This window comes from Schistocerca nitens, chromosome 5 (assembly GCF_023898315.1).
Source record: "Schistocerca nitens isolate TAMUIC-IGC-003100 chromosome 5, iqSchNite1.1, whole genome shotgun sequence".
NCBI classification, from domain to species: Eukaryota; Metazoa; Arthropoda; class Insecta; order Orthoptera; family Acrididae; genus Schistocerca; species Schistocerca nitens.
In genome coordinates, this window is record NC_064618.1 from 484,928,293 (window position 1) to 484,950,134 (window position 21,842).

The 21,842-nt window shown below is 40.7% G+C and overlaps 1 protein-coding gene across 1 annotated transcript in view; it reads left to right on the plus strand.

Moving 5' to 3' along the window:
• The window catches only part of LOC126259904 (glycine cleavage system H protein, mitochondrial), a 65,799-nt gene extending 62,299 nt beyond the window's left edge, over positions 1–3,500 (plus strand). Inside the window, exon 5 of the mRNA XM_049956993.1 lies at positions 3,159–3,500. Coding sequence (XP_049812950.1) covers positions 3,159–3,256 — 98 coding nt within the window. The 3' untranslated portion in view covers positions 3,257–3,500. The remainder of the gene's footprint in view (positions 1–3,158) is intronic.
• Positions 3,501–21,842: the final 18,342 nt, after the last annotated feature.

Below are 21,842 nucleotides of genomic sequence, written 5' to 3' on the forward strand. Positions count from 1 at the left end.
GATTCAACCATATCAGGAGTAAGCTTATCAAATATGTACATCAATAATTTGATTCCAGAAAAAGTTCAGTGACCAGTCACTAAACAATTATTTACTACAAACCTATGGTTCATTCTAAAGTCATAAGTATGGAGTCCTCTCACCTTCAGGCGGCTTTAAACTTTTTAAAAATTATTTCAATCATTTTCTTGTAAAAATCTATTAATGTAAAAAAAAAAAAAATTATCTGCAACTATGTTTTTTCCTGACACGAAGGAAATCTGAAAAGTATGTATTGGTGTGGATCTATTATTAATGAACTATCTGAGGCTCTTTGCAATACACACACTTGGAAATCCCTTTTTCCACATATAAAGATATTATTATTATTATTATTATTATTCTTTAAACTTGTTTTTGATGTGTTACGTGTTCCCTAACCATGTCATAGACAGGAGTTCATTGTAATAAAGATAAATACATGAACAAAAAATCTTTAATGTAATGAAATATCTAAAACTAACTCTCCTAAATAAAAGAAGAGAGGCCAGAACCTGTCACCCACTGATTTTGGTGACCTTTGAAATACTCAAAAGTAACAGCTGTGAAAGAGTTTGTGTGAAAAATCTGAGTCAAAGGTGATGATGTAGGATCTATTCCAGACCAGGTGAAGTTGTTAGAACACTCAGAGATAACGGAATGTTATACATACATATCAGGCTCACATCCTTATAGTTGCTGAAAAGTTGAAGAATTAGTGACTTCAGTTCATTACACATGTACTTGAAGAATTCTTGTGTTATCTGGAACACTGTCCACGTTGCATAGGGCATGCATCCACATCTGTTTCTGTGCACATGGGTTTGAATTACACCCCTTTTTTTCTTGTTCGAAAGAGAATGAAGGCCCTCACAAAATTGTTACTTTAAATAAAATTTCATTGTGAGTAATCACAAAAGTTTGATCTTCAGTACCGATTTACTGTGTGATTTCTTTCCATGTGTTCCCCCCCCCCCTCACAAAATGTTATCTTTGTTTATGGAATGATAAGATGAAAAGGTGACCGTAAGTGTAATGCAATTATTGCTGTAATCTCTCACTTTGTTTTTCAAAGACTCGCTTAGTTTCTTCATCGTAGTAAACCTTCGGTGTGATGTGCTGATATTCATCATTGAGGCAGTGATAGCAGGGAAATGTACTGCATCCTCAGTATCTGATTAAAATCAAACTTGGTATATTTATGAAGATACGTCTCTAGACAGTTAATTTTGATGCATGCCATGCGTACGATAACTTTATGGGAAGTATTGGGACTGACTAATGATGACTGTATATCTTCATGTAAAAAAAGTTGCAAGAAGTGTAAGTCAAATGTGTGCAAGTAAGTAGCCTGTAATGTCAATACAGAACACACACCTCTTGACGACCATTTCAGTTAGCAAGGAAATTACTCTATAGTTAATAGAAATCACTGTCTTAAATTTAAGAGTTATGTTGCAGGCATGATATGTATAAATAAAATTTCCTTATTTTTGAGTGTTCTAACTGTACCACATGAACCAAAACAGATTCTGTGTCATGGTTTTTTTTGACCTATATTTTTTGGAAACTAGTAAATTAGTGTAATGACTTCAGCCATTTCAAAGGAGTGGTCTTAGACTAGTAGATCATTGAAATCAATGAATGAGATGATCTGGCCTCTCCTTGTATGCTTTCTTGGTTTGATATTGTTAAACATGTTGTTGTTTTTTATGAAAGAGGACTATGGAAAAAATAATGGTTAGGCTTCAAGAAATTATGACAAGATTAACCAGGTTTCTTGGCAAAAAGTTTTACAGTAGTTGTTTGCTGTCTTGTGTGTGATATACAAAAAAATGTATTGCACCACTGAATGTAGTAGATATATACACAGCTTGTGTTGACAGTGTCATCCATCCTCAAGGGTTGTATGCTGCCACACTATTCACCATACATGTCACAAAGTTTTTTATTTATTTTTTAATACAAGTATACAAATATTGGCCTATATTTGTCATTTAAAGGATTGAATACAGAGGACAGAAATAGAATGGAAAGCTGTGCTTACTGAAAACTCTAGAAACAAGGTTGAGAATGACATTAAATGGAAGCCTTGAGACATGACTGTTATTTATACAAGGTTTAGGAGCAACCTTGACAGAAGGGTCATTCACAATTCATCTTGTTAATTATGAAATTTGTGTTGATTGCATCTGCAAGATCAGTCTCAGCTTTGTAGAGAAATTTATTGCTTTAATCTTAATGGCTCCAAAGCATTTTAGATGTGCTCTGATTTCCCACGTGCCCTTCAAGCTATTGCACAAATTCATGCAATAGAGAAACAAGTTCACAATATTTAAGACTCCCTTCTCTGCTTGCAAAGGCACTAAAGCAGAGGAGGTAGTATTATTCAACAAAGAGACAGTCATTTGTATTCAGCGAAAGCAAAATGAGCAACCTCTTCACTGGTACTTAAACAGGATATGATTTTCTCAGCTATCCTGTGTAAAGGATACTATCATATGATACATGGAGTCTTTTTTAGCTAACAGGACCTATGTGATTACAGCTTTCTTGGCTTTCTTTCAGTAAAGCTCATGTAGGGAGTAGCTATAAAGCTGTCTACTAACGTGACCTGTTTTAAGGAAACCAAGTGATTCTTTTTTATAGTTATCACCATCTTAATATATCAACCTCAGTTGTGTTAATTTGCTTGTATGTATATTTTATACCATTTCTTCTTTTTAGGTTCTTGGGTGAGTTAGTGTGTGTGTGTGTGTGTGTGTGTGTGTGTGTGTGTGTGTGTGGGGGAAGTTTGACGGATTCTAACATTATTGTATGGTTTTATTCAATTTACCTCTCAGTTTGTTGTCACGATAATTTTTGGTTACCGACTGTGATTTTCTTCACTGCAGAAATAGCATAGAGGGAAGAAGTCCAACAACAGATAGCAAAAGATGGGTTTCTAAATACTGTGGATTAATCTTCCAGTGCATGCAACGAAATCTCTGTATCCATAGAAACAAATATGGTTTATTATTGATACAGTACTTCTAAGAAATCTGTATTGACAGTTTGAAATTGCATAAATGATTATGTTTCATTATATTTTATATTTACCTGCAGTGGAGGTACCAGTCAAGATCTGTTGTCTGTTCTAGGTTGGCTGTTCAAAGTAGAGGTTACAAAACCAGAGGAACTAGAGAAGCTGATGACTGAGGCAGATTATAAAGAGTTCTTAAAGTCAGAAGAAAATTAGGCTGGGATATTTGTTTGTTACGGAATATTCACAATGTTCTGGATCATAATTGTTATTGAAAGAACATCATTTTATTAAATGGCTTTTTATATGTATAAAGCATTTTGTGTAATGACTACACATTTTTGAAACTGCATTTTCTGTTATGATGTGTAATATGTTTTAGTCATGTTGAGAAGGAAATGAAGCTGCACAAAATGAGTTTTCATATTTATTGCAATTAAAGGCTTCTCTGTAGCATCTACATTTTATTTTATCATTACTTTTGTCATTAACTATGGCTAATATATCGGGTTCTACCAGTATTTTATATAAAGAAAGTCATAAGAAGTATGTGTAAGACAATGACGACAGTGAGACTATCTTCCAGAAGTTTACTGCACACTGGGTCTTTCATGACCATTAGCCTTAATCTATTTGTTTGACCTAACGGTAGCCAGTTTGTCAGAGCATTTCAAACGGAAATAAATAGTCATAGAAGCCAATTAGTAAGTTGGAGCATTCAGCTAAAGACAACCATGTTTTTGAAATGCTGAAACCTAATGTGCTTTTGTCATAGGACACCCTGGAATCAGTGGGCTAAGGCAGACAGATATATCCAGTATTTCTCAATTTCTAAAAAGTTAGTTCAGTACCACATCTACACTTGTCAAAACTACAATCATATGGGGTATCAAGTGAAATTTGTGGCTGGATTGAGAATTTCTTAGTGCAGAGGATGCAGCAAGAGATTCATTAATAGGTGTAGATGTAACTTTGGGTGTGCTCCAGGGAAGTATGTTTGGACTCTTGCACTGATTTTTTTATATTAATAATCTTGCAGACAATAGTAACGTCAGACTTCCTGCAGATGATGCAAGGATACAGTTATCTATAATGGAATACGATCTGAAAGAAACTGCAAAAATATTCAGTCAGATCATAAGATTTCAGAGCTATGCAAAGACTGTTAACTGACTTAGAATTTTAATTTTCTATGGCAATGTAACATTATTAAAATGTAGATGTTAATATATTCTTGCCTTATTTCCTAACTCATTGGATATGTCAGATTTAACCATTTGAGTCTGTAATTGCAGACGTTAAAATCAAAATGGTAGCATCTGTAGTCATATTAATAACATAAATGGCTTTTCAATATGAAAGTAATCTTAAATTAAAAAAAAAATGCCTGGATAGCAAAAGTTTGAGATTCAGTGACCTTTGTGTATGGCACTTCATGTAAAACGTAGCCCGTGGGTCATGAGACATTCCTGAAATTCACTGAATCGAGTATGGTATATAAAATATGAGGATTGTAGAGTATTGCTCTGTTTTGGATAAAGTTCTGCAGATGTCCATGCATGTAGACATTGTATATTTCCACATTTTTAGCATTTCTTGGCAATGGCTGGTAGTATGAGAAGAAACATTGTGAATTGAAGGTGCGACACTACTGGAAGCTTTTAGAACCCAGATCCATCTGGCATATTTAGTTGTAAGAAGGATGGTGACATATTTTTCAGCTTACATGACAAATGATTCTCTGGTACACTTATTACTAGTTACTATCCATTATACATCTGCATTCTACAAAATACTGTGAACTACATGGCAGGGGATACATAGTAGACTTGCTTGGGATTATTTTTTTTCATCTTAAAGAGTCTGTTCTTTCAGCATCTCAGTGAACATGTGACAACCATGGGTCAAACAAACCTGTGACAGTCGGCCAGAGTGGCTGTGCGGTTTTAGGCGTTACAGTCTGGAGCCGAGCGACCGCTACGGTCACAGGTTCGAATCCTGCCTCGGGCATGGATGTGTGTGATGTCCTTAGGGTAGTTAGGTTTAATTAGTTCTAAGTTCTAGGTGACTGATGACCTCAGAAGTTAAGTCGCATAGTGCTCAGAGCCATTTGAGCCAAACCTGTGACAATTCGTGCTGTCCTGTGTACGTTCAGTATTGCGTGTTAGTCATACATGATTGGGGGTCACACATTTGAGAAGTATTTTAGGATGAGGCACATGAGTGAACTGCAAGCAGTCTCCTTTGTGGACTGATTGAATTTTCTTAGTATTCTATCAAAAAACCGGAGTCTGCTGTCTGCTTAACCCATGACTTGAGCCTATGTGGTACATCCATTTCGTGTGTCTACTAAGTGTTACACCTACATATTTGTATGAGATTACAGATTCCAGCTGTAACTCGTTGATATTATAGTCATACGATATAAGTTTTTTTGTGTTGTGAAGTGAAATGCTTAGTTTTACATTTCTGAACCTTTAAAGCAAGTTTCAGATCTTTGCACCCTAACTGAATATTTATACAGCTTCTTTCAGACAGTACTACACTACAGATAACTGCGTCATCTGCAAAAAGTCTGAGATTACTGTTAATACATTAACATACAATATGAACAGCAATGGTCTCAACACACTTCATTAGGACACCCCCGAAGCTAGTTCTACATCTGACGATTACGCTCTGCCCAAGAAAACGTGCAGCATTCTCCCTACCAAAAGGTCCTCAATCCAATCACATATTTCACTTTATACACAGCATGATCGTACTTTTGACAATAAACTTAGGTATGATAGATAGTCAAATGCTTTTTTGAAATCAAGAAATACTGCATCTACCTGACTGCCTTGATCCAAAGCTTCCAATATTTCATATCAGAAAAGTGTCATTGGGTTTCACATAATCAATGTTTCCGGAATCTTTGCTGGTTGGCATGGAGGAGGTCATTATGTTTGAGATACCTCATTATGTATGAGCTCAGAATATGTTCTATGATTCTACAACAAATTGATGTCAAGGATATTGGACATTAGTTTTGTAGATCACTTCAACCACCCTTCATATGTAGATGGGTGTGACCTGTGCTTTCTTCCAACTACTGGGCACAGTTTTTTTATTCGACAGACCCCTGATAAAGTATAGTTAGAAGAGGGGCTAACTCTGCCACAAATTCAGTGTAGAATCTGATAGAGATTCTGTCGGGCCCTGGAACTTTGTTCAGTTTTAACGATTTCAGTTGTTTCTCAACACCACTACAATTATTTCACTCCTCTTTTCATTGGTACGAGGATTCAATTGGAGCGATTCTCGCGGGTTTTGCTTTGTAAAGGAGCATTTGAAAACAGAGTTAGGTATTTTAGTTTTTGCTTTTCTGCCCTCCGAATTTCAGTTCGTCCCATTTGTTGGGGGCTGGACACAAACTGTGGTGCCATTAACAACCTGTACATACGACCATAATTTTTTGGGGTTTTGTGATTAAAGTTGATACGTGTGACTGTTTCGGGGTTGTGCGCGAATGTGGTTTGCCCCTCCCTGACCGTCGCTGGCTGGATCCAACCGGAGTTAAACGTCCTCAGTATTTCGATCTGGATACTAAGCGAGTCACGTTACGTGGATTTCTTTTGTTTGAGTGGAGGAAGCTAGGTGACGCGCGCGGCTCCGCTTCCGCTCGCCGATAGTGTGTGCGAGAGAGGACAAGACACGCAGCCAGCTGTTCAGGAAGCTGTGGCAGATGCCGTCATTCAGAGCAGAATAATCAGCCGACAGGAAGAGTGTCTTTTCAATATATGTCTTGCCTTGTTTACGAGATCATTATGGCGGAAGTGACGGTATTATGTTTTGCGCAGTTTGTAGCGTCCTTTATCAGTTAAGACATTTGTCGTATTTATTCTCCAACTTCAGGACGACTGCGTATGACTAAAGCGCAACGACAGTTTTTTCTCTCTTTTTACACAGAACTCTTGAATCGTCTTGCAGTTAAACGTATAGAGTTCAGGAAAGTCAATTAATTAATGCATATATATCTCCATATACATTCCGATTCTTTCCCTTGATTCAATAGGGGCACAACGTTTTTATGTTATTCACGTCATTAGTAGAGGTCACTCAGACCCCAATTCATTGACTATGTATGGCAGATATGTCTCTGATATATGTGCGACCATCGTACAACGAATGGTTTCAATCTCCAAAATGGTTTTAGAGGTTTGCTTAACAGCCGGTTAAAGTTGCCTCGGGGCAGTGGCATAGTTTGCCTTAGAAGGGTCCTGATCAAAATCTGTCGCGGGGCCGTTTTGCCCGACTGTAGCGAAGCTCAAATGGAAGCTACAGATTTTTCACAAAAGAAACCATTTGGTTTTAAAAGTAGTTCTTTTAAAATAGGATTATAATTAGATAGTAAATTGATGGTAATAGATCGAGTGAAATTTCCATATTCGGAATTAAGGCCTCTTAAAGGTAAATTGCATGAAGCTAGAGTTTTCATGGTCAGATGTACATTGTGTAAAATTGCTTCTAACTGAAACACCGTTGGCCCATGCGGAAGAGTATGATTTGCTTTGACCATCTGCAAACAACCAACAGAAGTGACAGTACGGTTTGTTTAAAATATAAGAATAACAAGCCGTGGCCTTGAAATGTTTATACTAGCCGTATTGAGATGTGGGTAATGTTAGGCTGAAAAACATAGCTCTTTGGAAACGGTCCTTGTGGTTTAAATGGGCCCAATTTAAAAATTATTTTTCGTTCGTAATCAGAAAGGCTGTCACCAAAATTTCCTCTATGTGACGAAGATATATTATGAAATTCCCCAGACTTATTAAGATATTCGGTATGTGTTTCTTCATTTCCCGAGTCTCTGGCAGGCAATGTGTTCCAGATTAATTGCCGGCCGGTGTGGCCGTGCGGTTAAAGGCGCTTCAGTCTGGAACCGCGTGACCGCTACGGTCGCAGGTTCGAATCCTGCCTCGGGCATGGATGTGTGTGATGTCCTTAGGTTAGTTAGGTTTAATTAGTTCTAAGTTCTAGGCGACTGATGACCTCAGAAGTTAAGTCGCATAGTGCTCAGAGCCATTTGAACCAGATTAATCTAAAAATGAAGTAAAATTAATATTGAGAGATTTTGGAAGTTATTTTTCAAAACTGTGGCGTTAAAAGTGTTACTTAAACATTTAATTTTTAAAATTAATCTTTAAACCTGACTCGGCGAACCAAAATTGTTTCACGGGCCTCCTTGATTACGTGCAGTGTCAAAGCGGGCCATATTTTATAGATTGTTGTGTCGTAAGATCGCTGCGGTTTGGGGGAGGGATGCGAGGTGCAGTAGGCGTATGAACATTGGTGCGGTGGGAGTGAAATAAATAGGCGTAATTTGCGCCATCTTATTCAATGCAAGCAACACACACACACACACACACACACACACACAAAACCATTTTCCTGTCGTGCCGCACGACTGCTTTGGTGGAGATCTAGGCCTAGTTTAGACGACGACATTGGGTTGCGCTACTCGTTGCGTGGAATGAGTTGCACGCAAGTGGTTGCATATTTGACTGTACACACTGCGACATCAGTATACCCTTTAGTTTATTCGTTTTGTGGGCCCCTGAGTCGTGTCTGAAATTGAAGTTTTGGCAACTGGCTGCTGGCAGCTGCACGTTGCACGAGTTGTGATGGAGTTAAAGCTTGTTGCGTGGAATCGCTGCTCAAGAAAAAAATAAGAAACCTGTTTCAGTACGTGACTGGATGGAGAAAAGACGTCACCTCGGTTGCTCAGCATCCTTGCTGAAATAATTATAACGGAAGACCCAAGAATTATTTTAATTATCTTAGAATGCCACCAGAACTGTTCACGTTTCTTCTAAATAGAGTTAATTATGTGATAAGGAATGAAGGTACTGTAATGCATGAAAGACTGTCGCCAGAACTGAAATTACATATCATATTGCGTGCATTACAATCGAGAACACTCGACATGCAATAAGTTGCGAGTTTAGTTGGTGGTGACGCCTTTTCATTAACACCATTAATTATTAACATTAACAGCAATAATTATTCGAAGCAGGCCGCATTAAGAGAAGAATGGTTTGCAAACTATTCTCCTGAAGATAGATCTGTACAGTGGCAATATTTGAAAATTCTAACATGTGTCAATGGGGAGCACTGCTGCGACATTTTAAATAGATGAATGTTGAAGAAAGAATGCAGCTTCCTTAATCTGTATTAGTCTTGTAGACGAGAGCATTGCCACAGCTAGAATTACACTTGCTTGTATTTTTCGTTATTCTGTTGTATATGTGTTCCTAACTCAATAAATTTTGCCATGCAGCTCGGATATTGTCAAACCATCTATTTTATTATCGCATATGAAGGTCTCAGGGGCAGCAATACGTTGCTTATTTTTGTAATCAGCATCACTGAAATCCCACAAACACCTATGCAAAGCATAGATATCCAAAAAGCGAACGTTATTCTCTGTCCCCCAACTCATATTTCAGTTTGTTAACTGATGCTGCAGCACAACACAAATGATCACTGCATAGATTGGCTGATGCTTCAAAGCAGCACGAAAAAGTTCTAAGCATCACGGGCAAGATTCATTCAAATCATAGGGGATCATCAAAATGTGAATAAAATAGTGGAGCACAGTGGTTAATTAGGACCGGAACGGCGTTTTGACACCACCGAGGGAAGATTTTTTTTTTGGAACCGAGTGGACCAAGTCCGCTCCGGAGATTGAAAGTAGTACACTTATTTTAAAACTTAATGTGCGCAGCGGTGAACGTAACAGTGATCGGTTTAAAGTTAAGAAAGTGTGTTACGGATTTGTTTGGAAAAAAATAATAATTCCATACGAAAATCTATTTGCAGTAGCTGCGAAACTGCAAAATGCGCTGACACCTCTCCGAATTTGTGCTTTTCTAATTTGTAATCCTCTGTGAGTTCGGTTTATATCGAGATATATTTCTGTTGATTCATGTTACACTTCCGCAAAGTTTACTTATGTAATGTTCCTGATCTTTTTCGATGTATAATGTGCCTTTCTTTTCTTCAGTATGGTATTTTTTCATCCTCTCCATTCGTGGCAAATGAACGTTGCATAAATACTATGTAAGCTTATTGACCTATGATGTTTTCCAAGGTGCATCAAGATATGTAAAAAACATTTGTAGAAGCTCTAAGTATAATTAATGGTCTTGGGGGAATATATAATCAGAAAAGTCAACACATCGAACATACCATCCTGGAATTTATATCGTTGATTCAGACGTTTTCGTCTAACCTGTAATCCATAAATTCATCGAACTTACTCGAAAAATTCGATTATCGTCCTTAGTTATAACAAATTTTCCACCGGGCCAGTTCTTTCAAGGAACTATTTTATTGCTATTGAAGCTATCAGCCTTATTTTGTTTTCATTACGCGTGGCAAAGAGCAAATATCTGTAAAACCTACTTTTATAATCTTTGGTTAAATGTACCGCACGCGCTGACAATAGCGGCTCCCGACCTACAATACGTTAGAAACGAGGCAACAACGGGTAGTTTGCTCTGTAGTTAAGTTTCTTGCATTCATTTCGGAAAAAAAATTACGGCAACATTCTAAGTTTGTGTTAAAATTAAATTTAATTACGCCTGTGACGGAAAAAAGTTCGTAAATCCCTTTAACCGAAATCCGTGTTAACCGATAAAATTTACAATTAGGACTAATGTATTCCTGTCTGGGCCATGCTTTTTTTTTTTTTTTTTTTCGTTAACCATCAGTTTGTCGTATGCGGTTTCGCGCCACTGAGGGTGAACAGTAATATCGTACTATACTGATTACAATTTTATTTTATTGAATGTGTACTTAATAAAGCCTAAATTGACTTTATTTTTCATCGCCCTTTCCACACCAAATGTGTTGGCCGGAAGAGATCTCTTCCTGATATCTCAGTTCTGTAAACAAGTTTAATTTATCACTATCGTATTAATTGTGTATGATAAAAAATTTATTTAATTAATACACTCTGCACGAAGCGCATAAAATTAAACATCCATGTACATACACCTAATGCGGGAAAATTTGTGTATATAAAATTATGGACTGTATTTACTTATACAAGGTGTTACAAAAAGGTACGGCCAAACTTTCAGGAAACATTCCTCACACACAAAGAAAGAAAATATGTTATGTGGACATGTGTCCGGAAAAGCTTACTTTCCATGTTAGAGCTCATTTTATTACTTCTCTTCCAATCACATTAATCATGGAATGGAAACACACAGCAACAGAACGTACCAGCGTGACTTCAAACACTTTGTTATAGGAAATGTTCAAAATGTCCTCCGTTAGCGAGGATACATTGATCCACCCTCCGTCGCATGGAATCGCTGATGCAGCCCTGGAGAATGGCGTATCATAGCCGTCCACAATACGAGCACGAAGAGTCTCTACATTTGGTACCGGGATTGCGTAGACAAGAGCTTTCAAATGCCCCCATAAATGAAAGTCAAGAGGGTTGAGGTCAGGAGAGCATGGAGGCCATGGAAGCCATGGAATTGGTCCGCCTCTACCAATCCATCGGTCACCGAATCTGTTGTTGAGAAGCTTACGAACACTTCGACTGAAATGTGCAGGAGCTCCATCGTGCATGAACCACATGTTGTGTCGTACTTGTAAAGGCACATGTTCTAGCAGCACAGGTAGAGTATCCCGTATGAAATCACGATAACGTGCTCCATTGAGCGTAGGTGGAAGAACATGGGGCCCAATCAAGACATCACCACCAATGTCTGCCCAAACGTTCACAAAAAATCTGTGTTGATGATGTGATTGCACAACTGCGTGCGGATTCTCGTCAGCCCACACATGTTGATTATGAAAATTTACGATTTGATCACGTTGGAATGAAGCCTCATCCGTAAAGAGAACATTTGCACTGAAATGAGGATTGACACATTGTTGGATGAACCATTCGCAGAAGTGTACCCGTGGAGGCCAATCAGCTGCTGATAGTGACTGCACACGCTGTACTTGGTACGGAAACAATTGGTTCTCCCGTAGCACTCTCCATACAGTTACGTGGTCAACGTTACCTTGTACAGCAGCAATTTCTCTGACGCTGACATTAGGGTTATCGTCAACTGCACGAAGAATTGCCTCGTCCATTGCAGGTGTCCTCGTCGTTGTAGGTCTTCCCCAGTCGCGAGTCATAGGCTGGAATGTTCCGTGCTCCCTAAGACGCCGATCAATTGCTTCGAACGTCTTCCTGACGGGACACCTTCGCCCTGGAAATCTGTCTCGATACAAACGTACCGCGCCACGGCTATTGCCCCGTGCTAATCCGTACATCAAATGGGCATCTGCCAACTCCGCATTTGTAAACATTGCACTAATACTAACCTGTTGATGCTACGTACTGATGTGCTTGATGCTAGTACTGTAGAGCAATGAGTCACATGTCAACACAAGCACCGAAGTCAACATTACCTTCCTTCAATTGGGCCAACTGGCGGTGAATCGAGGAAGTACAGTACATACTGACGAAACTAATATGAGCTCTAACAAGGAAATTAAGCGTTTCCGGACACATGTCCACATAACATCTTTTCTTTATTTGTGTGTGAGGAATGTTTCCTGAAAGTTTGGCCGTACCTTTTTGTAACACCATGTATAGATGTGTACTGCCTGTGTTCAAATTCAGCGACTAGGCGATAGACCTAGATCCAGCTTTTCAGACGCCGTTGCTCTCGAGCGACATGCATCGCATGCGCACCCTCACTCCAACCCTATAATTTGTTACCATAATTCAAATAAAAATATGTATGTTGTACATTTCCGCGACGACGTGTAATGATACTTACGAGTCGTACGTTACACAGAGTAGAACGCTACATAACGTGATGTAAATTATAAACAAGAAGTTTTTTTCCGTGGAGATAGGTAAGTTTTTAGTACTTACAATTACAAATTAAATCACTCACAGAATCTTATTGCTGAAAAACTGAAGAAATTTTGGGCAACTTCTTTATAATTTCCTCCTCCACCTCATCTTTATTTCTTCTTTTCATAGCTTCGCTGCCGGCCGCTGTGGCTGCGCGGTTCTAGGCGCCTCAGTCTGGAACCGCACTGCTGCTACGGTCGCAGGTTCGAATCCTGCTTCGAGCGTGGATGTGTGTGATGTCCTTAGGTTAGTTAGCTTTAAGTGGTTCTAAGTCTAGGGGACTGTTGACCTCAGATGTTAAGTCCCATAGTGCTTAGAGCCATCTGAACCATAGCTTCGCTGAGGAGCTTATGACTCAGTTCCTTCACAATTAAACTTATTAACGAACAAATAATCACAACATTTACACCGTATGAATGTCATTAACCGCGTGCACAGATTGAAATAAACACGCAAAGATTGTTCTCATTTAACAGAAAAGGAGAAATACCGTAATCATTGTTTGCTGAGGTGTGCCCCGGGAAACCTCAGACGTTCAGTGTTGCCAAAATTTGGACGCTGCATTAATTAAACGTTTGGGCTACAGCGTAAGACATAAGCGTTCATCTTGAGTGATATTGTGAAAAACGTTTTACGAATTTTTGCTAACATATGTCGAGGCCCCTGTGGCCAAAGGGCGCCTATCATTGACACGGCGGTAGCTACGCCCCTGCCTCTAGATAACGGAGTGCATAGAAAGTCGTCCTTCACGTTTAAATACAGTATCATTTGAGGGTTCATAGATGGATTGTGTCAGGTTATGTCCACAAAACCTTAGCCATATGTCAGACTTCGCATCCAAGCCTCTCAGCAAATTAAGTAATTTACATAATGTCGCTCCGAGCTGCTCAGAAACCTAGTGTCACCAAATAATTAAAAATTCCTTAATGACTGAAAAAGTCATGAACTTACTGATAAGCTCACAGCTGTCTACGCCATCACGCACCTATACGTGAAGAGACGATCAAAAAAATTTTTGTTTGGGGGCGTTGCTGTAGTGTATATGTAACGTAACGCGTCTCAGCTACGGATGTAGAAGCACCGATATGTAGGCAAGGAACCAGTGTGGCATTCGTGTCTGCCCGACGTGCGTGCGGTAGATGGGGAAACGAAATATGGCGACGTTATTACCGAATGCGTGCATACAGGACCAACGTGCTGATATTCTTTTCTTGGCTGCCGAAGGACGAACACCAGTAGACATCCACCGGAGAACGAATGTGTATGCGGCAGCATGCCTATCGAAAACCACCGTGGTGGAATGGTGTGCCAAGTTGTGCTGGCAAGGCAATGATGCTCACGCTATTCCTTGATTACAGGGGCCCATTGCGGAGTGATTTCAAGGAACTTGGCATCTCCATCACTGGGAAATGGCACTGCACAATGCTGGAGAATTTACGGAGTGCAATTGCGGCGGAAGGAGCCGGAAAACTGCGACAAGAGGGGCTGCTGCTTTATAATAACGCACTCTGCATATGTCAAATTTAGTAACGCAGAAGTTATGCCATCTCAAGTGCAAGACCCTGGGGCATCCGACCTATGTTTCTGATCTCTCATCCATGCGAATATCACGCCTTTGGCCCATTAACAAGGTCTTGAAGGGTCGACAATTCCTGTCGGACGAGGGTGTGCCGCAGGCAGTTAAGATTTCTTCATGCAGCAGAACACAGTGTTATAGATTTTTTTGATATCAGGTAATGCAGCACACTTTCTAAACAAATTAGAAGTATTTGGAATATTTTTGAACCTGCTTAGGGCTATTAAAAATGCAAAGAAATTGATGCAATTTTTTTCCAAAATGCTTACTCAAATTGAGGTACCATTAAATCCAGGCAGAGATTTTCCATCAGATAGCAACTTTCCTTTCATTTCTCTTCGTAGCTTGCACAATCTAGCACCCATCTTACACATGTCCACAATACTTCAGTTTTGTTACCAAGGCATCATCATAAACATTGAACTCATTAGAGTTCCCATCGCCTAGGTACTTCATATATCTAATGTGATAAATGGGCACCGACCTCAGAAATATTTGTAGAGCTCCATCACACTCCAGACCTTCGCTGTAACCTTCATAATTCTTAAACCATGATGTTCAATATACCCTTCGGTGTTACCATGGCAGGTGTGGCAGTACTTAGATAAGCACTCAGCATCAACAGCTTTTCCATTCTCCAGAGAAGTAGCGCTTACAACACCATTCTAGGAACGATGTCCTTGAAGTTGCCATATCCCATCAAGTGCAACAGCAATGTCCTTGGTTCCACTAATATTTGCAGTTTCTTCTACTGCACATTTCATAGATGCTTTAGACACAACCGTCAAGGCACCTAAAAACATTTTTATGTACTTGCTGAACCTACTGGGAGGACGAGGACGAGGAAGAAGAAGAAGAAGAAGATCCATCAAACCACAAAACGTCTGAGCAGCCTTTTTTCCTATTGCATGCATTGCATACACTAACTTCAAATTCACATCAAATGAATTATGCACAATGTTCGAAGTCATTTTCGAGGTAGATTTATTGCAGGATCCGCACAGAACAACTAATTTTGACGTTAAACCCTTCCTGCTACTCTGTTGTTCATTTATTTCCAGACAGCCTACACCATCACATTGTTTACACTTCACCACTTTCTCTATCAAAGAAAAGATGTCCACATCAACAACAAGAAGTCCACTACAAACAGCGTCATTGTTAACACAAAAATTTGAATCACCAGGAGGCGTTCCATGTGGGCGTTTCTTTCCTGAACAACTGATACATAGGTTACTTTGAGTGTGGCTTGCTTTGTTTGTGAACTGGTTACGACGGAATTTCCTTTTATTGAATTTCTTGATGTGTGGCATAGTTCGCATTTATTGCACACTAAAGGATGTGTATTTCCACAAATATATGTAGCACTTGGGCAACATACATTCATTAACTCCTGAACAAACTCTTCAACAAAAAAAGTAAATACTAGTAAAGTTAATCATTTAGAGACACTAGAAACCTGTTCTGTTACCAACATACACAATGTATCACAAGTATAATCGCTGGAAACAAAGTCCACAGTTCTTTTCGAAATACACCGTTTCTGTAACAGAAATAAAAGGGGTGTGGCAGCATACATGACCGTAACTATAAAATTTGGTATATATAGGTAAGTTTTCATTTGAAACCCTATTATATATAATCAATGTAATCAGGAAAGACTTTAGAATTTAATAAAGTATAACAAAATTATATTTTTCCACCATTTATAAGTACTCTGTATCCTTAAGGGTCTATGTTTCGCAATTGTAAAAGACTGAAAACACGAGTGTTTTAAAAAGTACCATCTTAAGAGACACCTTTAATTTTTCCCTCCTGGATGTGATAACTCGTACTTAATAAAAGATAAGCTTAGTTTCCCCTGTCCCTTTGAACATAAACAACAATCACCTTGTGATTACTGACCAGTTAGCACCTCACCCACAGTTTCCAGAGTCCCGAAATATGTTGTTCACCATCAACTGTGCGAATAGTTACGCAAATTTAACTTATGTAATAAAAATCAGTCTGATTTTCGTAAACTATGAGCACAAACACTGCATTAAGACAACCGATGGCCTGAAGTATGCCAGGATGATGCCCAGTTAGCCAGATGTCTGGTTGTAATGGGAAATTTAATGCCTGGAGTGGACCAAAATTAGTGATCATGATGTCAACGGCCCAGATATCGGTAGAGAATTTTATGCAACATCCTAAAGGTAGAAGCGGAAGATACCTCTTCAGGGCAGGCCTGCCTGGGAATGTTACCCAGTGGGCGCAGAAGCGGTGAGGTAGCAGTCCCATCACCAGCTTAACCTGCCATTGCCCATAATCCAGGGGTTTCATACATACTCGCACTTTTCACAGTACACAGCCTCGGATGCATAGCATGGATTACCGAGACGACTTAGGCAAGTACAGGATAAAAATAGCTAAATCAAAGGTAAGAGGGACTGGAAATAAATAGACCATAAATTAAGAGGTAAACAAACTGATATGGCTGTTATAACAGAAACAAAGAACTGAAAAGGAACAACAGATATCTATTATTACACAGTGGTTTACAGCAGAGTATTTCAAAATACATCAGCAATTTGTGGGGTAGCAATCCTGATGGATAACAAATGGGAAATAAAAAGTATAGAATATTTTTATTAGTGAAAGAATTGTCACAGATAAATTTAAAACTGACGGGGGAAGTTTGATCGTTACTTGAACTGATGGACCGAGTAACTGGGGGGGGGGGGGTTATGGAACTAAATGACCAGGTCATCAGTCCTGTGCAGTCAACTAAAAGTGGATAGATCGAATCAGAGGAGTCAAACTATAAAACGAAGTTAAAACACACACAGTAGAAGATAAAGAGTAGTCTAAATCTAAAAACTGAAAAAAAACAGAGGGATAAAAGAAGGGTCCTTGCAATTGAGTGGTCATGGGCCCCAGAAAGAGAAAACATGGAAAGGCTCCAACAACCACCACCCTGACCCTGCTCTGGGAGTAAAGCAGAACCTTGTATCTGAAAATGAAAACCACTTTCTTGGAGGAAACTGAGGATCAGTTTAACCACCCATGAATCATCTGCTAATATTAAAATGAAGGAATCTGGAAGACTATACTTGGTATGAAGGGCCAAAATATGGGGTATGTCAGTCTGGCTCAACAACCACATTATGGTGATGGTTGGTTATGCAAGAGGAAACGATGAGTGAGCCTGGTATGACCAATGTGCAGATGGTATAAGGCAGTGGACCCCCTCTGAGAGGAGCAGAAGGAAGAGCGCCAAACTGCAGTAGACTTCTTGATTGTACAGGGTTTATTACTGAGAGCAGTAGCACACCAGATGTCATTCAAATTTTGGGCAAAGAGATTTGAGGTACATCCGCATATCCTCAGCTGAAATTATGACAGGGAATGGGGGTAAGTATCCGCTTCTCTAACCAAATTGTCATCTAATTCATTCCCTTGGATGCCCACATGGCTTGGCATCTAGAGAAAGACAACTGAGCAGGTGGTATGGCCAAGGGCAGAGAGAAGATAATGGACAGCAGATACCAAAGAATGATGAGAGTAGCATTGGTTGATAGCCTGCAGGCTGCTCATTGACTATGTCAATATTAAAACACTGTGGAGGAAGGCCTGATTAATAATGGCTAGCAGCTCTGCTGTGAACACACTACATGATCCTGGCAATAAATGGTGTTCTAAGTCAGTAGGATACGTGAAAGCATATCTCACCTTATCTATTGTCTTAGAACCATCAGTGTAGACAATGGTGGCACCCTGGAACTCTGCAAGGATGGAATGTACAAGACCATAGGGGCAACAGACACTGTAGAATGCTGGAATAGGTTGGTGGTAATTTGTGGTCTAGGCACCATCCAAGGGAAGGGGGATGTGTGGGAGAAGTAAATGGGTGCATTCCAGTGAGTGAAGGTCGAGATCCGAAAAGAGGGAAGTGGGATGCTTCTCAACTGGAAATCCCACCCATGGGTGGTGATCAGGAGTGAGACATCCCTCGTTTGTCAAGAGGACAGTGTACACGAGATGGTCAGAGAGATTACTGAATGGCGATTGTGTAAGAAACCAGGAGGTGTTTCCATCATATTTGTGGAGCGGGGATCCACACTTCTGTGAGGAGTGTGTCAACTGGTCTAATGTGAAAGGCACCAATAGCCAGACGCACCCCATAATGATGAACAGGATCAAGTATTTTCAGTGTGGAAGGAGCTGCTGAGCCATAACCTGACTACCATAATCTAGCCTGGACAAGACCAGAGCGTGGTAAAGGTGGAGAAGAGTGGCTCAGTCTGCACCCCAAGATATGTGGACCAGGAGGCAGAGTGCATTAAGCTTCCTCATGCATGTAGTCTTCAGGTGGTGAATATGGGGCTGCCACATCAGCTTTTTATCAAAAATAAGGCCCAAGAAACGGGACTGTGGTACAACGTATAAGATCTGGTTGCCTAAATAATGTTCTGGATTGAGGTGTACTGTAGGTCGATGAGAAAAATGCTTAACCCGCGTTCTGGAGGGAGAAAACTGGAAGCCATGGGACCATGCAGAGGCCCATCTGATGGCGCCTTGGAGCCAACACTCAGCAGTTGCTACGGAGTGGGAGCTACACCAGATGCAAAAATCGTCTACATACAATGCTGAGGTAACCAGAGGCCCAAAAGAGGTTAAAAGCCCATTGATGGCTCTGAGGAAGAGTGTGACGACACAGAACCCTGTGGGATTCCATTCTCCAGATAAAAATCTGGAGGGGGCTGCGAAAGGCGCCAAACCATGTCATATGACTCATATAGGTCAAAGAAGATGGCGACAAGGTGCCGGTGACAAGGTGCCGGTGGTTAGTAAAATGCTGTCAGATTGCTGTTTCCGATCTGAGTAATTAGTCAGTTGTAGATCAGCCTTCCCAGAAGCCACACTGATATGGGGACAAAAGGCCCCAAGATACCCATCATAATCAGGAGCTAACCATCCTCACACTCACCCTGTCCTCAGGCCACAAGTGGCCCATAGGGGACCATACGACCACTGTGTCATCCTCAGCTGAGGATGCGGATAGGAGGGACGTGTGGTCAGCACACCGCTCTCCCAGTCGTTATGATGATTTTCTTTGACCAGAGCCACTAGTATTCAGTCAAGTAGCTCCTCAATTTGCATCATGAGAATGAGTACATCCCGAAAAATGGCAACCATCCTCTCAAGCAGTTTATAAAGTACATTCATGAGATTAATTTGGCAGTAGCTGTCAAGAGATGTTAGGTTCTTGCCAGGCTTAAGAACAGGGATAACTATATTGTCTCGCCATTGTGAAGGGAAAGCACTCATGAGACAAATGTGGTTGAAGACCCTGAGTAGGTGTTGCCTCTCGGTAACGTCCAAGTGTTGGATCATGTGAAGAGGTAAGAGCCTGCAGGAATTCCCATTCAGTGAAGGGTTCATTGTAGGATTCAGCTTGGTGAGGGATGAAATGGGGGTTTGTTCAACTCTACGTTTCTGCCATGAAAGGTAGCAGGATAGGAAGAGGACACTGATGCTATCCCAAGGTGCGTCATGAGGTGTTCTGCAAGAACCAATGGATCAGTACACAGAGGACCATTGAGGATAAGACCCTGGACAGTTGACCGTCACTGGCAACCCAGAAGGCTGGGGAACAATGGCATCACCAGAAAGTGGTCACTTCACAAAGATCATCATGGTGTGACCAATGTAGGGAAGCCACAAGAGCAGAGGAGGAGAATGTGAGATTGATAGCAGTGAAGGTGTGATGATGGCACTGAAATGGGTAGAACTGTCTTTGAGGAGACAGCGGATGTTGTGCATTGAAGGTCCAAAGAAGGAAATACGGGGGTGGGAGTTGCTGTAGTAAGGTAGACAGTTCAACACAAGCAAGTGGCCTACCTGGAGAGAGGCAGACACTACAAACAGTGATTGCCAGAGTTATTTGGTCTCTAACCACTATTGCTTCTAGGTTGGTATGAAGGGGCATCCAGTCACTAATGACAATGGAGTGAACCCAAGTGCAAACCCCTCCAAACGCTATCCTGGAGCTCTCCAAATGCTATCCTGGAGCTGTCACAGTTTCAACGGAACACCCAGTAACCACAAAAAATTGGAAAGTGACCATTACAGAAGTGCGCTTCTTTAAGAGTGGGACAGAACACAAAATAGGAGGAAACAAGGCATTGTATTTCTGGTAGGTGGTGATGGTATTCGTTGCAATTCCAATAGATTATCATGTGGCTGGAGTCCAGGTTAGACATAAAGAAGCTGATGGGTCAGTCAGTGATTGTCACTGACAAGGATGGGGTGACATCCATAAATTAGATGTAGACTCAAGTTGCAGGGGGGAGATGGCAGCTTCTGGGGGCCTTGTCCTGGGATTTATGTTTCTTCTTGTTCTCTTTTGGAGGTGGAGGGTGGGGTACAGAGGGGGTACAGGCTTCTGCAAGATCCAAAACCTAAACAGAGTGGTCTACGTTGGGCACACAGATGGTGCATCTTGTGGCCGAGCTGTGGTAATAGGCTTCTGGCCTGAGAGACACCAAAGAGAGAGGTCCTGGGGGGAGTCCCATCACTGGCAGGTGCCAAAGAATGGGCACTTCTTTGGATGGGAAGGAGGATTGGCTATCAGAGGGGATGGTGTGGGAACTGCAGGGGAGGGGGAGGGGAGAAGGGGACAGGGCTGAGGTAAGGAATAGGTAGTTGGGGGGAAAGGATGTAACAGAGGAAAAAGTTGAGGAAAGTGGCACTGGATGGAGTCTGTCATATTTTTGGCCAGCCTCAGCATAAGACAGGTGGTTCAGGGACTCTTCGATCTTTTTTTCTTTCTTGTAAGATGGGCAGTCTGGCAAGCAAGGAGAGTGACGGTCATGACAACTTACACACACAGGTTGTGGAACACAAGGGCTTCCCTCATACTGTGGGTGTCCACAGCCACTGCATAGAAGGTCTGCTGTACAGTGGGAAGACATGTGTCTAAAACCTAAGCACTGAAAGCTCTTATGGGTGGTGTGATAGATGGCATCATGTCACATCTGTGGCACTTAACCTTGACGTTCTCTGTAAGGATATCCCCCTTAAAACCCAAAATGAAGGCGCCAGTACCAGTGCAGTTGTCTTAATGACTGTTCTGCACATGTCGAACAAAATGAATGCCATGTCGTCCCAGATTAGTTCAGAGTTCCTCATCAGTTTGCAGGATGAGTTCCCTATGAAAAATAACTTCTTGGACCATATTCAGAGACTGGTGAGGTGTAATAGACGCTGGGACATTGCCAAGACAATCACAAGCACAAAGAGCTGCAGATTGGGCTGCAGGA